Raw genomic sequence first — 16462 nt, forward strand, 5'->3', positions numbered from 1 at the left:
CTGATTGGCCGAGCGGCGAGGGGAGGGAGCGAAGCGATTTTCTGATTGGTTACAGCCACAGGTCCGGCTGCCCCGGTTCGGGCGGCCGGTACCGGCAGCCCCGGGTGTTCGGGGCTCGGTGATGCACAGAGCGGGTCCGATCTCCCAGCCCGCTCCCCACTGCATTATTCATGCGGGCGGGGAGCTGAGGCTCTTCCCTTGCCGGGAGGGATCAGATAAGGAACACAAAGCCTCAATTTTCCGGTCCCGAAGAGCCGGTTCCATGGGATGCTGCCACCGGCACACCCGTGACCGGGAAGAAAGAGCTTTTGTGTGGCCGCGGACACAAAGAAAGCCGGAGCAGCAGCCGGTTCACACATTCCCAAAGGAAAAGGGACCCCGACAGGGCCCTGAGGTGACCCAAGGCTTTAGGGGAGGTTTGGGATCAAGGGTGGATGTGGGGGATGAAGCAGGAGGTGCCTGGCACTGGGAGGTGGCCGATGGCCCGGACCTGCTGGATATTCCAGCCAGGCGAGCTTCCACACCTCAGATCCACGTCAGGAATCAGGAGCAGGGCCGTGGGAAGGACGCCAGGGAAGGGTAGAGCCCATCCACTGTGTATGGGTGACCTTTACTCTTCCACCTGGAGGTGAGGGCTGTGTGGTCAGCCTGGACCACGGCCTCAGGCATCACCCGATGCTCCAGGTTGTGCCCTTAATTTGTTAATGAAAGAGGGGAAACTCACAGCAGGAATGGGAGAGGATGGAAGAGCTGAGGTTATCCAAGGGCTGATCCAGCCGTGAAGACCCGGTTGCCCTTCCCACATCCATCTGGCAACAGCAAGAGAGGGAGACATGAAGAGGATGGGATGGTACCCTACAGAGGGTAACAGGGGCTGGTGGGTACAAGTGTTTGCTGTGACTATTTGGCTCCTGCTCCAGTGGAAGGTGTCCCTGCCCCTGGCAGGGGATGGAATTGGATGAGCTTTAAGGTCCCTTCAGCCCAACCCCTTCCATAACTCAAATCCCAGTTTATTCCCTTATCCCTTCAGTTCTGAGATGCTGTTCCAAGGATAATGCTGGGGAACGAGAAACAAAACCACCCCAACCAAGTGGATGAGCAGCAGTTTTCCAATCCAAACACAACTGCCCTCAAACCTAAGCAGGATGTGCAGGAAGCGAAGGGGCTGCGCCACTAACCCCAGCCCTGGTGGGCTCTGGTCTATCAGTGCTACAGGTATTCCCAAGCAAATCCCAAGCCTGGTTATGGATTTCTGCCATAGGAAGGAGTCAAGCTCCAGCTCAGGCCTTACGGACAAAACCCATGGGAGGACAAGGGGATGCACCAAAGGGGGATGCAACCGAAGAGCTCCAAACCAAGCTGCAGCTGAGCTGATGCAAAGCCACCACGAGAGGGAGACTTGGCCCTGCTTTTGGCACAGTCGCTGCCCTGATTTCAGCTCCCAACATCCCCAAACCTCAACGAGGAGCCCAGGGTAGAGTAACAAAAGGCTTTATTCTCCTTCCCTCTCCTTGCAGAGATCAGTTATGTACAGGAACAATAAAAAACCCTCAAGAGCCTTCTATGCACAGCAACCCCAGCTGCTGCTGCTGGCAAAGAGATCCCAGGGAGCGGAACGCACTCAGGTCACTTTGACTGGGGGGGGGAATGAACCTCGGAGGGAGTCTTCTTCCTCTTCAGATATCCTTGATGACCTCTTCCAGCTCCTCCTTCGTGTACATGTGGAACTTCATCCCGGGCTCCACCGTGGCGAGCTGCGAGGGAAGGAGCAAGGGGTTAAGCAGGGAGCAGAGCAGCAGCTGTCCCTGCTGCCGGCCCAGCAGCAGCATTCCAGCCCGGAACATGCTCCGGGATGCCCCCAAAATAGCTGCTTGCTGCAGAAATAGCTTTGAATTGACTCAGTCTCCTCATAGGAGATGCAAGGGAAGGGCCATGGGGAAGAGGCTGCTTGAGGAGGGGATGCAGCTCCACATGGTCCTCAGCAGAGGCGCCTCTTCGGCAGGGACCAAGCAAGGGGACCCATCCTGCCCCTTGTGAGAGCCAAGAGAGCACGAGGGGTGTTGGGGCCCAGACCCCCCCCACCATGTGCTGCACCCCTAGAATGGGAGCAGCAGAGCCCTACAGGAGCCTTACCCAACCATTCCCCCACAGGGAAGCAACTCATTTAAAGGCACCACACGGAGGCTCCTGGCTTTTGCTTCCAATGGATTTAACTCTCCTGCGACCACACTTTGCTTCCAAACGGAAGCACCATAAATACCCCAGAGCACCACGTACGTGTACTTGCTACCAAGCAAAGCAGCTCCTTCCAGGTTCCCAGCCCAAGGGGCGCTTGAGTCCATAGAAACCTTTTACTCCCCAGCCTTCTCATCCTCAACCCCGAGATGATTCCTCACCACGGGAAGGGCTTTGCCAAGCACAGTTAAGCCCTGTTAAACAGGGACATGACAAGGATACTGTACATGCTCCTCTGCTCTGTGCTGCAGAGCCCTGGGGCTGGGCAGGATGGGAGCTGCTCCATGTGGGCTGGGAGCAGATCCCAGGCAGTGTTTCCGGACAGAGGATCCAGGTTCCCAGTGTCCGTCCGCCCTGCCCACCCAAAGGAAGCTGGTTCCTGCTGTCAGGAAGGGTCCCCACAGCAGCATGGGATGAGGTGCACACTCTCAGGCTGGGTTGGGGACAGGTTCCCAGCGCTCAGAGGGAAGGAATGGGAGCAGAGCAGCTCCGGAGCTGGAATGCCATGAGCTGGAAAGGGCCAGCGCCTCATAACCTGCCCGAAATAGAAGCAAACTCTATCCTCCAGCCTTGCTCACCATCCAGCCACTACCACCAGCAAAGCGAAGGGGTTTTACCTTCCCTGCCTATAAAGGAGCATTAGGGATGAAGAGCAGGGCTGCAGGGGCCAGGTTCCACCACACTGATGGGGATCTGCAGAGCCAGAAAGCTCAGGAGAGGCTGAGCTCAGCTGCTTGTGGGCAAAGGGGACGAGGGGAAGCACGTTCCTGCCCGAGGCTTCACCTCAGCGGGGCTCCTGCCCAGCAGATTGTTGGCCCTGACTCAGGCCTCAATATAGCAAGTCCAGGAGCTGCAGAATTCCCATTGCTTCTAATGTTACAAGGAGCAGGGGAAAGAGAATGGCCAAAGCTGGGGAGGAAAGAGAGATCCGAGCGGCACTGCAGGGCTCGAAGGTCAGAGGGCTCCAGGGTTTGCTGGGTTAAGCCACAGCCTGCACCAGAGAGCTCCAGCCCTGAGCTGCTCCTCAGTGCATTCATAAGGGTCCTGCAATGGTTTGGGTTGGAAGGGACCTTAAAGCTCCTCCAGCTCCAACCCCTGCCACGGGCAGGGACCCCTTCCACTGGAGCAGCTTGCTCCAAGCCCCTGTGTCCAACCTGGCCTTGAGCACTGCCAGGGATGGGGCAGCCACAGCTTCTCTGGGCACCCTGCGCCAGCGCCTCAGCACCCTCACAGGGAACAGCTTCTGCCTAAGAGCTCATCTCAGTCTCCCCTCGGGCAGGTTCAAGCCATTCCCCTTGGCCTGTCCCTGCAGGCCCTGATGCAGAGTCCCTCTTCCATGCTCCCCACGACACCCCTGAGACACTGGATGCGCAGTGAGAAAGCCAAGACCATCCCAGTGCCTGTCCGCCCAGTCCCAGTTACCTCGATGTTGGTTGCATTCAGCTTCTCCTCCATCACTTGTTTCAGGATGACCAGGGAAGATTTGATGGCTTCTTTCAGTGTCATAGACTGCAAAACAAAGCCCTCGCTCAGCGATGGCATCAAGCGCTTGTCCCTTCAGCAGGGACAAGGCGCTGCCGTCCCTCCTGCTCCTCCCAAAGCCTTTAAGCTGGTCCTGGCAGCAAGTTTCAAAGCTTAGCACATTACTGACAGCATCCACAAGAGATCGAAGCTGCTGCTGGGGCAGGATGGTGACAACCACAGCACAGCACCGACACCACCACAGCACGGTGACAACCACAGCACCATCACCACCACAGCACGGTGACAACCACAGCACCGTCACCATCACAGCACAGTGACTGGGCCTCTGGCAAGCTTCATAACTGGGCACTAACACCCTATGGGCAGGACTGGGACATGAGGGGCTGGTTCTCCTCACCAGTTCCTGTCCATCCCCCCCTTCAAGGAGTTCTGAAAGGCTGGATTCCCTCTGAGGGTTTATCCATGTAAATCCCTGTGTGAGGGGGAAGCAGAGGCTGGGGAACAGGCAAAGAGCGACGGTATCTGTGCTTGCAGAGGGTTAAGGGAGCCCAGCACTGGAGATGCTCTGCTATGAACCAGTGAGGTTCCTGGGCTGGAGTCTTCAGAGCATCACCCTCCTCAAGTGTGCTTTTCAGCAGTGACCCCACAGACCAAGCAGCTCCCTCCTTGTGGGGGGAAGAAAGGCTCCATTGAACCCCAAATCAGAGCCGTTGTGGCACTGTGAAGGCTCAAGTGCAGTGGGTTAAGAGACGAGCTGAGACAAAGACACTTGGTTTTAGCTCCTCACGCTTGAGGCTGCATCCATCTCCCCCTCCCAAGGCCCAGCTCTGTGGGTACAGCACACCAAGTCATAGAATCACAGAATGGTTTGGGTTGGGAAGGACCTCAAGATCACCCAGTTCCAACCCCCTGCCATAGGCAGGAACAGCTCACACTAAACCATGGCACCCAAGGCTTCATCCAACCTGGCCTTGAACACTGCCAGGGATGGAGCACTCACAACCTCCCTGGGCAACCCATTCGTGTCTCACCCCCGTAACAGGAAAGAATTTCCTCCTTAGATCCAATCTAAACTTCCCCTGTTTCAGTTTGAACCCATTACCCCTTGTCCTGTCACTACAGTCCCTGATGAAGAGTCCCTCCCCAGCATCCCTATAGGCCCCCTTCAGATACTGGAAGGCTGCTCTGAGGTCTCCACACAGCCTCCTCTTCTCCAGGCTGAACAGCCCCAACTTCCTCAGCCTGTCTTCATACGGGAGGTGCTCCAGCCCCTGCTCATCCTCGTGGCCTCCTCTGGACTTGTTCCAACAGTTCCATGTCCTTTTTACGCTGAGGACACCAGAACTGCACACAATGCTCCAGGTGAGGTCTCACAAGAGCAGAGCAGAGGGGCAGGATCACCTCCTTCACCCTGCTGGTCACGCTCCTTTTGATGCGGCCCAGGATACGGTTGGTTTCTGGGCTGCGAGCGCACACTGCAGCCGGCTCATGTTCATTTTCTCATCGACCAGCACCCCCAAGTCCTCCTCGGCAGGGCCGCTCTGAATCTCTTCTCTGCCCAACCTGCAGTCCTTCTGACATGGTTTGAACTCACCCGCTGGAGACCAAGCTCTCCCCTTGCAGCAGCAGCAGGGGGAGCTGCTGGGTGCGCTGCTCCTGCTCGCAGAGATCCTCCCCCCGCAGCTCAGCACCAGCACCCACTCCCAGCAGCCAGCACCACGGACCCAGGGCCACCCCGAGGAGCTCGGGCACCTCCTCGACAGCACAAGGAGAAGCTTCTCCATCACCCACAGGAAGGAAAGCGGCAGCTGCTAGGAGCTCCTCGAGCCTTTACCTTGTGGTAAACTTCCTGCAGGGAGCTCTGAGCCCCCTCCGAGGCGGAGCCGATGGCTCTGGCATCGCACTGGACAAACGTCCCGGATGGGTCCATGTGAAACCTGCAGGGATACAAGGGGAGGAGGTGAAGCCATCCCAGCAGGAGCTGCCCCAGGGATCCACTGCGCAGCACTGGGGAGGGACAGGGCTGCTCCCTGTGCATGTGGGGCAGAGCTGGCAGCAGCCACCTTCAGCCTCCTCCCTGACACCCCACAGCCTTGGGGGGGCCTCAAAACCTCACAGGTCTCTGCTCTTGGCACCCAGAGGAGCCAACCAAGGTGTGAGGAGCACCCAAGGGTCACCCGCAGACCCACACCGGGCTGGGAGCCTGGATGTGAAGAGCTTCAGGCTCCTGCCACTGCCCTCCATGCTCAGGGCAGGGCCATTTTCCTCTTGATTTCCCCCCCTTTAGTCAATAACCCATCAGGTTTTCCCTCCTGCTCCATGGGGAGACATTATCGGGTTGGCCCTGCTGAGCCATTCCCCTTGCAGGGTCTGAAGCACAGGAGGAGGAGTTCAGGTTACAGCACCTCCCTAAGGAATGCTGCAGCAGGCTCCACAGATTATGTTACCGGTGGCTCTGCTTCTCCTTTAGAGAAAGGTAAGAATAAACTGGGGATGAGGAGAGCTCCGACAGCTCCCTCCCACTCAGGAACCAGGTTAAAGAGGAAGGATTCAGGGAAGACAAAGGGTCTGCATCAACCCTGAGCCGGCTGCGCTTTGAAGGGAAGGGTTTAAAAGCATTAACAGACACATCAGGTCCGTAATGGGATAAAGCCCAAGTGTTCGGCTTAAAGTGAAATCCCAGAATCAAGCCGTGAAGATGTGCCAGGAAGCTCTGGGAGAGGCTTTGTCATTCCCAGAGCTGGCCCGGCTGCAGAGAGCACCACTTACAGCTGAGGTCCCTTCTCATCCACTCCTCCAAAGAGCAGCGCGACCCCGAACGGACGAGACTGCAGCAGGAAAGAGGCACCAGGTCAGGGCGGGGGGGGGGGGGGGGGGGGGCAAGAGACCCCCCCCCCGAGCACCCAGAGCACCCCCAGCCCCTCACCATGGCCCCTGGGTCTGCATCCTCCTCCCCAAACTGCAGCGCCAGGTTGGACACAGCCTGGGTCACGCTCTCCACGGTCATGGTCTCGTTGTAGGTGAACCAGTGATTCTGCAGGAGAAATCCAGGAAAATCCAGGTTTAGCGCCTCATTCCCAAAACATGGGCATCCGGGATCGCTCACACAGAGGGCTGGAGCGATGGGAAGCAGCCACAGGCAACTTCTCTTGGCCCATCCAGCCACAGGAGGGGAGCGCCAGGATGGGAGCAGCTCCCCTGGAAAAGCTTGGGATGGCAAGCGCAAGGTCAGGGCTCTTCATCCCAGTGTGTTTCTGGGGTCATCCAGGTCTCCAGAGGGTGGGAAAGGGCTGACATGAAGGAAAACCTCCCAGAAGAGCCTTTACTCCAGCACAGATCCGTACCCGAGGCACTGAGGAATCTTAAGGTGCCAGAAGCATCACCAATACAAGTCAAAGCCCCCATTCCCCTCCAGCTCCTTCCCTGAGATGCTCTTCCCATTCCAGAGACTTCCAAGATGCCCCCAGAGCGGTGCTGCTGGGTTAAGAGGAGGAACCAAGTCTCACCTGAGTCTCCACTCTTGCTTTATCAATGAGAGTCTTTGCATCAGCTATGAGGCCACTCATGGCACATCCTGGAAGCAGAGAGGGAAAACATGGATCATGTCACTGGTTACTGGTGATGTCCCTTCCCAAAGCTCTCCGTGCTGGAGCAGGCACTGCGCTGCCTGCTGGAAAGGAAAGGAGGATGAATCCAAATGGATTCTGGATCCAAATGGATCCATGCCCCAGAGCTGGGATGGAGGCAAGGGAAGCCACCCAAGAAGAGATGCAAGAGCTTGGAAAGGGAACTCCTCAGTGCCCTCCATGGGAGCTGATGCCCCACAGCTTTGGGGATGCAGCAGGAAGAGAGGGGCTGTGGCACAAGCACATGGGAGGAGATGAGGGCCTTCAGGAGCTCCCATGACCCCCATCAGCACCAACCCGGCTGTTCTGGAGCTCTCCTGCTTTCCACATCTGCTCACGAGCCCGTCGTGGGCCCCCCCTCAGTGTGCAGGAGCTGGGATCCAGGCTGGCATTAGTGTTCCGTGAGGACCTGGCTTCACATCAAACCTTCTGCAGTAATTCCCTGCCCTCCCAGAGCTAAATTTGGGATGAGCTCTCATGAGGGAGGTCAGCGAGGCCGGGGGGTGGGGGGGCTTCAGCTGCCTCTTCCTGCACCTCTAACTATGTCCTGCTGGCCTGGAGCCTGGAAAACTGGCAACCAGGACCTGGGAGGGATGAGTATTCCCACTCAGCTCTGCACAAAGGGAAGGGCAGCCCCAAAACCCAGCTCCTGATGCTCCCAGGAGACAGAGTCTGGTACCTGCAGCCCCAAGAGTCAAGGGGGGGCTCTATGAGAGGAGCCCCCAGAGCTCCTTTCTTCCTCCTTACCTATGTGGGAATCGATCTCCACGATCTTCTCAATACTGCTGGGCTCCATGAGCGGGGAGGTGATCCTCTTCTCCACAGCCAGGCACACTCCCTCCGAGGTCTGGATCCCGATGGCTGTGGAGCCAAGCTGGAAAGCACCACAGGGTCAGCACCACCCCCCCCACACAGAAGCAGTGCAATGCTAACTGTGACTTGTAAGTGATGTGTTTGGGAAGCAGAAACCCAGCCATAAAATGCTCCAGCTTTGCACAGCGGACTTGAAATGTCGGGACTTGGGGAAGGAAACTGGGAAGGTTCAAGTGTGGTCATTCCCAGAGCAGTGCCAAGCATGGAATGGTTTGGGTTGGAAGGGACCTTAAAGCTCCTCCAGCTCCAACCCCTGCCACGGGCAGGGACCCCTTCCACTGGAGCAGCTTGCTCCAAGCCCCTGTGTCCAACCTGGCCTTGAGCACTGCCAGGGATGGGGCAGCCACAGCTTCTCTGGGCACCCTGTGCCAGCGCCTCAGCACCCTCACAGGGAACAGCTTCTGCCCAAGAGCTCATCCCAGTCTCATTTATCAAGGCATTGGGAAGCAAGAACTCCCAGTGGATACCGGTTACTGTGCTGACTTTAGAGCCCCAAATCCATCCATGAGAGCAGGAATTGTGGAAGCTTCTGGCTTCTCCCCTTTCTTCCTGCTCAACCCATGATGGAATTGCAGCAGCTCAGGTGGTGCCCATGGGCTGTAGGTTCACTCATAACAATATCTCTGCAGTGACATCCAGTGTCCCTCCTTCCCTTGGGATCGGTGCACAGCTCCCAGTGCTGGGAACAAGGTAGAGGCTGGAGATGAGCCCCCGGTAATGGTACCTGCGCCAAGTGCTGTTGTTCCTGTGATAAATCCTATTGTGGATACCAGGATGCTTCGGAGAAAAGGCACTAATGTGAAGAAAGAAGCCCAACGGATTGGTGTGGATGCAGTCAGTGGTAAGGCTGTGATGTGAAATCCTCCTCTCTGGCTTTCAGAGTTCACTTCTGCCTTGCAAAGTAGGACTCACAAGGCTTTAAGGTGTCAAAATTGATGTTGCTCAGGGAAGAGATGAATGATGGATGCATGGATGGATGCATGGATGCCTTCCAAGAGAAGGCCATGGAGATGCTGGAAGGGCTGGAGCAGCTCTGCTCTGGAGCCAGGCTGAGAGAGCTGGGCTGGGGCAGCCTGGACAAGAGAAGGCTCCTGAAGGGGAGACCTGAGAGCAGCTCCAGTGCCTAAAGGGGCTGCAGGAAACCTGGAGAGGGGCTTGGGACAAGGGCCTGCAGGGATGGGATGAGGAGAAACAGCTTCCAACTGGAAGAGGGAAGAGTTGGATGAGATACTGGGAAGCAGCTCTTCATTATGAGGGTGCTGGCACAGGGTGCCCAGAGAAGCTGTGGCTGCCCCATCCCTGGCAGTGCTCAAGGCCAGGTTGGACACAGGGGCTTGGAGCAAGCTGCTCCAGTGGAAGGGGTCCCTGCTCGCGGCAGGGGTTGGAGCTGGATGGGCTTTAAGCTCCTTTCCAATACAAACCTATCTGTGGTTCCATGACTGATTCCACAATTCCATCTCTGCAGAGCCCAGCTCCAGGCAGGAATGCCGCTCGGACACAGGGACGTGAGCAGGCAGCAGCCCAAGCGCTCCCCTGCTCTTCGGGCAGTGTTTCTGGACGCAGGGGCAGTGTGAGCCGTGCTGTACGGGCACCCCGGTGCTCAGCGCACAGCAGCCCCCAGCCCTCAGCCGAGGTTCGGCACTGCCAGGCCGGGCCGGGCCCTGAGAGGGGCTCATTGCCCTGGATGCGACTTTTGGCTCCTCACCCCCCAGGGGCAGGATTGGCTGGGGGGGATCGAGCTGCTCCTGATGCAGAGCGGAGCTCGGGGGGGGGCTCAGCAATGCCCCCTGTGAAGGAGCGCCCGGAAGGAGCCCTCAAGCACCCCCTGCGGCGCCCGGACCGTACCTTGATGGCCTCGATGGCGTATTCCACCTGGAACAGCCTCCCCTCGGGCGAGAACGTGTTCACCCCCCTGCGGGACAACACCGGAGCCCGGTCAGCGCCTGCAGGCCCCCGGGCTGCCCGCGGGCCGGGCCGGGCGCAGGCCCGTGACTCAGCCGCAGGCCGCGGGCGCGGAGCGGGCACTCACCGGTCGTACTCGGAGCGTGTGAGGAACATGGCGGCGGCGGCGGCGGCGGCGGCACCGGGAGCGGCGGCGGAGGGAGCAGGCGGAGGGAGCCGGGACCGGGAGCGCGGCGCGGCCCTCAGCGGGGTCTGCAAACACCGCTTCCGGTCAGCGCCCCCGCCCTCACGACACGGTTCCGCCCGCGCCGCTCGCTCATTGGACAGCGCTGCGCGCCGAGCAGCCAATCGGAGAGCGGAGAGGGAGGGAGAGGAGGGGAGGACGGGGGCCTGGTGGGGGTGGGCGGAGGGAGGGAGAGGGGCGTGGTCAGGGGAAGGGGGCGGGGCCATGGCGCTAATGGGCGGGGCTAGAGAGCAGGGGGCGGAGTCAACGGTGGGGGTAGGCGTGTGAAGGGGAGGGGCCAATGCGGAGTGGGCGTGGCATAACGCTGAGGGGCGGGGCCAGGGCGCTGATGGACGGGGCGGTACCGGGCTGGAGAAACCGGCGCCGGTACCGGGAGGGATACGGGGGGAGATAAGAGGGGCCCCGCTCAGAGGCACCGGGGTGCGCCAGGGTCCCGAGCACACAGCCCCGTTACCGGTCCCAGCGGGGGTCCCCTTTCCGTTCCCCTTGATGGTGGCACATGGAGGTTAACGGGGGGCGGACGGACACAGCGGCGGGAGCTGCCCGGCCCTCGGGGGCGGCCCGGGGCGGGGGCTGTCCCGGGGGTGGACGGGGCGGACCGGGGACCCTGCCGGGGGCGGGGCGGTGCTGCCCGCCCCGGGGGCGGTGGGGTTCCCGGTGGCGGCTCCGACAGCGGAGCGGTCCCAGCGGGCGGCGGAGGCAGCACCGACCGCCCCCGGCCCGGCCATGTCGGACCCCGGCGTCCCCGCGGCCGGTGACAAAGCGCCCCGGCTCCAGGTAGGGCTCCGGTGACACCCCCGTGCCCGGGGCTGCCTCCCCTCCGTGGCCCTGCTCAGCTCCCCGCTGTCCCGCTGCAGCCCTCGTTGCTCTGGGGCCGCAGCAGGGGCAGCCCCCCCCGGCCCCCGGAGCAGCGCTCCCGGTCTCTCGGAGCAGTGCCCCCGGTGCAACCCCCCCCCGTCCCCCGACCCCCCTCCTCCGCTCCCCCGGTGCAGCCCCCGGTAGAGCCCTTCGGTGCCCTGAAGCTCCCCCCCGCCGGTGCGGCCCCCTCGTTGCAGCCCCGGTGCCGCCCGGTGCCCCGGCTCCCGCCGCTCTCTCCCTGCAGGACCGCATCCTGACCGGGGTGCGCTGGGGCCGCCTCCTGGAGCCCCTCGGCTTCATCAAGGTGCTGGAGTGGGTGAGTCCCCCCCGGTGCTCCCCCACTCATCACGGCCCAGGACCCTCCCGTCGGGCACAGCTCCTTCGGGACCCCCACATTTGGGGTACCCCATTGCTTCCCTAACACCCCCCCTCCGGAACAAGGACCCCATCCCGGGGTGCTCGCGGGGTGCGGGGGCCACGCAAGCCCCCCCCCGGTGACCTTGAGCCGGTGGCTTTGGCCCGGGGGGGGGTCGGTGACAGGGGGGTGCCGGGTCCCCATCAGTGCCATGGGCGCGGGGGGCAGCGGGTGGGGGGGGTTTGGGGGTGCGGGGGGTGCTGGGGCTCAGCGGGCACCAGGAGCGGGGACCCCGGGGACGGGGGGGACCCGAGCGCCCGCGGCCCCGGCCCCGGCCCGGCCGTGCCATGAATGGCTCCGGATTGGGTTTCATGGTGGCATTTCTGCGGCCGGGGCCCTGCGCGCCGGGGGGGGGCCCGGCCACCCCCGCGCTGCGGTGCCAGCAGTGAGGAAACTGAGGCACGGGAGGGGGGGGCTCAGCCCTGGGACCCCTTTGGGCATCCCCCACCCGGAGGAGCTGTGCCAAGGTGGGGGGGGGGGGGTTCCTCTGATCCCAATGCTCTCCGCTGTGGATAATTGCACCCGGCTGGCACTTGGCAGCCCCTGTGTGCCAAAGACACCCCCAACAGGAGGAAAATCTCTCGGGATGGCCGCCAACATTCCCGCTTCCACACTTACATGGCCTTCCATTCCCACTGCCCATCCCCTCGGCGTCAGGCCTGGCTGCTCGGCTGGGATGAGCTGCCGGAAAACTACTTGGGAATGGTGATTCCCTGGCACAATCCAGCTGGAGGAGAGACCAGCTTGGTGCTAAGGGATGGGGAATGGCAGGAGGGGACAATGGAGATCATGATCCCATAGGTCCCACCGTAGGGATGCTCCTGCTTTGCTGGAATCCTGCTCCAGCGCTTTGCACCCTGCTTAAAACGAAGGGATGGGGAGGGTCCTTGTCCTTGCTGGAGCATCCATTGAGCATCGGAGGTCCCTCAATTGGATGCATCCCACTCCAGGGGGGGGGTCCCCGTGATGTGGAGCTCCCCGACCCTCTCCTTCCCTCCCGCAGCTCTTCGCTATCTTTGCCTTCGGGGCCTGCGGCTCCTTCAGCGGCGAGACGGGGGCGACAGTGAGATGCGACGGTGACACCAAGGAGATGAGCGTCATCTCCGTCCAGTTCGGGTACCCCTTCAGGTGAGGGGGCACCGAGCACGGGGACGGACACCCCCCTCCGGGGGGGCCCACCCGGCACCCACAGCGAATGGGGGGTCTATGGGGTGCTGGTTTGGGGTTCAACCCCAGCCTGGATGCTGGTACGTGCACGGGACCGCAGCCGCTGGTTCTACGGATGCGGGGATGCTGTGTCCCGTCTGAGGAGCTTCAGCACCCGGCTGCGGGTCCGGCACCGTCCGGGATCATGAGGGATGGAGCTGGTCCATCCATTAAGCACAGTGTGAATCCCTTCCCTTGGCCACCAGCTCCACGCTGGGACACCGGGGCAGGGCACAGCGCAGGTCCCTGCCCTCCATGCACCCATCGCCGCCATCCCACCCATCCCCTTCCCGTTCTCCCAGGTTATACCAGGTCCCATTTGAGATGCCGGACTGCGAGGGCGAGGGGGGCACCCGCACCCTGCACCTCGTGGGTGACTTCTCCGCTCCGGCCGAGTTCTTCGTGACCCTGGGGGTCTTCTCCTTCCTCTACACCATGGCAGCTCTGGTGCTTTACCTGCGCTTTCATTCCCTCTACGGCGAGAACAAGAAGCTCCCATCGGCGGTAAGGTGATCCCTTAGGATGGGGATCCCTAAGGAGCAGGGGGGGGGCGCGGCTGATCCCGGTATCCTGCAGGATTTCTGTGTCACCGTTTGCTTCGCCTTCCTGTGGCTGGTGGCGGCGGCGGCGTGGGGCAAGGGGCTGAGCGACGTGAAGGCGGCGACGCGGCCCGGCAGCCTCACGGCGGCCATGGCCGTGTGCCACGGCAGCGAGGCGGTGTGCGGCGCCGGCACCACGCCGGCCATGGGGCTGGCCAACATCTCCGTGGTGAGCCGCGACGGCGCACGCGTGTGCAAGCGTGGTCACGTGATGGGGGAGCGCGGTGCTTGTGTGCGCACACGTGGGCACATGCGTGTGGGTGGGGGGCATGGGGGGGTGCACGTGTACACACGTGTGGAGGTGCATGGGGCACGAAGGGAGTGTGTGCACATGTGCACACATGCACAGGTATGGGGCACATGGGACATACGTGTACATGTACACACATGCACATGTATGGGGCACATGGGACATAGGTGCACATGTACACACATGCACATGTATGGGGCACATGGGACATAGGTGCACATGTACACACATGCACATGTATGGGGTATATGGGACATACATGCACATGTACACACATGCACATGCATGGGGCACATGGGACATATGTGTACATGCACACACACACATGCATAGGGCACATAGGACATATGTGCACATGCACACACACACATGCGTGGGGTACATAAGACATATGTGCACATGTACACACATGCACATGTATGGGGCACATGGGACATATGTGCACATGTACCCACACACATGCATGGGGCACATAGGACATATGTGCACATGCACACACACACATGCATGGGGTACATAAGACGTGCACATGTACACACATGCACATGCATGGCGTATATGGGACATATGTGCACATGTGCACACACACATGCGTGGAGCACATAGGACATATGTGCTCATGTGCACACGCACATGTGTGGGATGAATAGGACATGCACACATGTATACACATGCATGTGCATGGGGTATATAGGACACATGCACACCACACATGCACATGCATGAGGTATACATGGGGCATATGTGTACATAAATAGATGCACATAGGGCATGTGCACACATGCACACACATGCACACACATGCACGTAGGCTGTGTGCACACATGTACCCACATATGTGAACATGCATGGGGCACATAGGACATATGCGCACATGCATGGGGTATACAGGACGTGCACGTATACACACATGTGAACATGCATGGGGCACAATGACATATGCGCACATGTACACACACACATGCATGGGGCACATAGGACATATGTACACATGTACACACACACATGCGTGGGATATATAGGACATGCACACATGTATACACATGCATATGCATAGGGTATATAGGACACATGCACACATGTACACACACATGCACATGCATGGGGTACATAGGACATATGTGCACATGTACACACACGCATGGGGCACATAGGACTTACGCACACATGTACACACACACATGCGTGGGATATATAGGACATGCACACATGTACACACATGAACATGCATGGGGTGCATAGGGCATACATGTACATAAACAGATGCACACAGGACACGTGCACACGTGCACACACATGCACACAGGCTGTGTGCACACATGTATGTACACAGGCATGGGGGACATAGGGCACGTGCACACATGTAACACACCGGTGCACACGCGTGGGGTGTTCGGGGGTGCACGCGCGTGGATGCCTGCACGTCCTTGCCGAGCCATGCACATGAAGGCACACACGTGTGTTCACGTGGAGATGCACGCACACACATAAGTGCACCGTGCAGCAGCCGTGTACACACATGCACACCCGTGGTGCATGGGGCCCATGGGGTGCAGGCGGTGTATGGGTTGCATGGGGTGCACAGAGTGCATTGGGTGCGAGCTGCATGGGGTGCGGGAGGTTGCAATGGGGTGCATGGGTTGAAATGGCGTTCGGAGAGCGCATTGGGTGCACAGGGCGGAGAGGTGCAGGGGTGTATGGGCTGCAGTGGGATGTGTGTGGGGTGCAGGGGTGTATGGGCTGCAGTGGGATGCATGGGGTGCAGGGGTGTATGGGCTGCAATGGGATGCGCGGGGTGCAGGGGGTGTATGGGCTGCAATGGGATGCATGGGGTGCAATGTGGTGCACGGGGCACATGAGGTGCAGGGGTGAAATGGGGCCCATGAAGTGCAGGGGGTGCAATGGGATGCAGGGGGCACAGGAGATGCAGGGGGTGTATGGGGTGCACGGGGCACATGAGGTGCAGGGGGTGCCATGGGGCGCATGAGGTGCAGGGGATGTATGGGATGCACAGGGCACATGAGGTGCAGGAGGTGCAATGGGGTGCATGGGGCACATGAGGTGCATGGGGCACATGAGGTGCATGGGGTGCAATGGAATGCACAGGGCACATGAGGTGCAGTGGGTGCAGGGGGCACACGAGGCGCAGGGGGTACCACGGGGCCCACGCGTCCCCTGCGGTTCGGGGGTGCCCCACGGGTGCCCCTCCGCTCCCTCCCGCAGCTCTTCGGCTTCATCAACTGCCTGCTGTGGGCCGGGAACTGCTGGTTCGTGCTGCGGGAGACGCCGTGGAGGGCACCGGCTGCGCCCCGCGACGCCGCGGCCGAGCAGGGCGCCATTGACAAGCAATAGCACCCCGGGGGGGGCCCCCCCGCGCCCCGGGGCCTCGCGCCGGCCGCCAGCCCGGGGACGGGGCGCCGCTGGCTGCTATGGGGGGGGCTGCGGGTGGCGGGGGGGGGGGAACACACGCACGAGCGGACACGGGACCCTGCATCACCCCGCGGCTCTAAGGGGCCCATAAACGTCCTGGGTACCAGCTCGGTGCCGGGGGGTGCGACCCCCGCGTGTCCTGGCAGCTCTATAGGGGGATGTGCGGCCCCTGGGGTGCATAGGGCGCTGTACAGGGGGGATGTACGGCCCCTGGGGTGCATAGGGCACTGTATAGGGGGGATGTATGGCCCCTGGGGTGCATAGGGAGCTGTATAGGGGGGATGTACGGCTCCTGGTGTGCATAGGAGCTGTATAGGGGGAATGTACTGCCCCCGGTGT

General features: G+C 60.8%; 2 protein-coding genes across 2 annotated transcripts; one reads left to right on the forward strand and one right to left on the reverse strand.

Annotated features, from left to right (window-relative positions):
• Positions 1-1475: 1475 nt before the first annotated feature.
• On the reverse strand, positions 1476-10430 carry PSMA5 (proteasome 20S subunit alpha 5). Its single transcript, XM_065698284.1, has 9 exons — positions 10249-10430; positions 10065-10131; positions 8094-8220; positions 7227-7294; positions 6647-6754; positions 6490-6548; positions 5555-5657; positions 3658-3744; positions 1476-1754 (listed from the first exon to the last, which is right to left on the reverse strand). The coding sequence occupies exons 1-9, from the start codon at positions 10275-10277 to the stop codon at positions 1677-1679; spliced, it is 726 nt and encodes a 241-aa protein (XP_065554356.1). The 5' UTR covers positions 10278-10430; the 3' UTR covers positions 1476-1676.
• A 389-nt stretch (positions 10431-10819) lies between these two features.
• On the forward strand, positions 10820-16125 carry SYPL2 (synaptophysin like 2). The gene is made up of 6 exons (XM_065698285.1): positions 10820-11142; positions 11468-11539; positions 12642-12766; positions 13147-13348; positions 13421-13612; positions 15917-16125. The coding sequence occupies exons 1-6, from the start codon at positions 11092-11094 to the stop codon at positions 16043-16045; spliced, it is 771 nt and encodes a 256-aa protein (XP_065554357.1). The 5' UTR covers positions 10820-11091; the 3' UTR covers positions 16046-16125.
• The last annotated feature ends 337 nt before the right edge of the window (positions 16126-16462 follow it).

This window comes from Lathamus discolor, chromosome 19, assembly GCF_037157495.1.
Source record: "Lathamus discolor isolate bLatDis1 chromosome 19, bLatDis1.hap1, whole genome shotgun sequence".
Classification (NCBI taxonomy): Eukaryota; Metazoa; Chordata; class Aves; order Psittaciformes; family Psittacidae; genus Lathamus; species Lathamus discolor.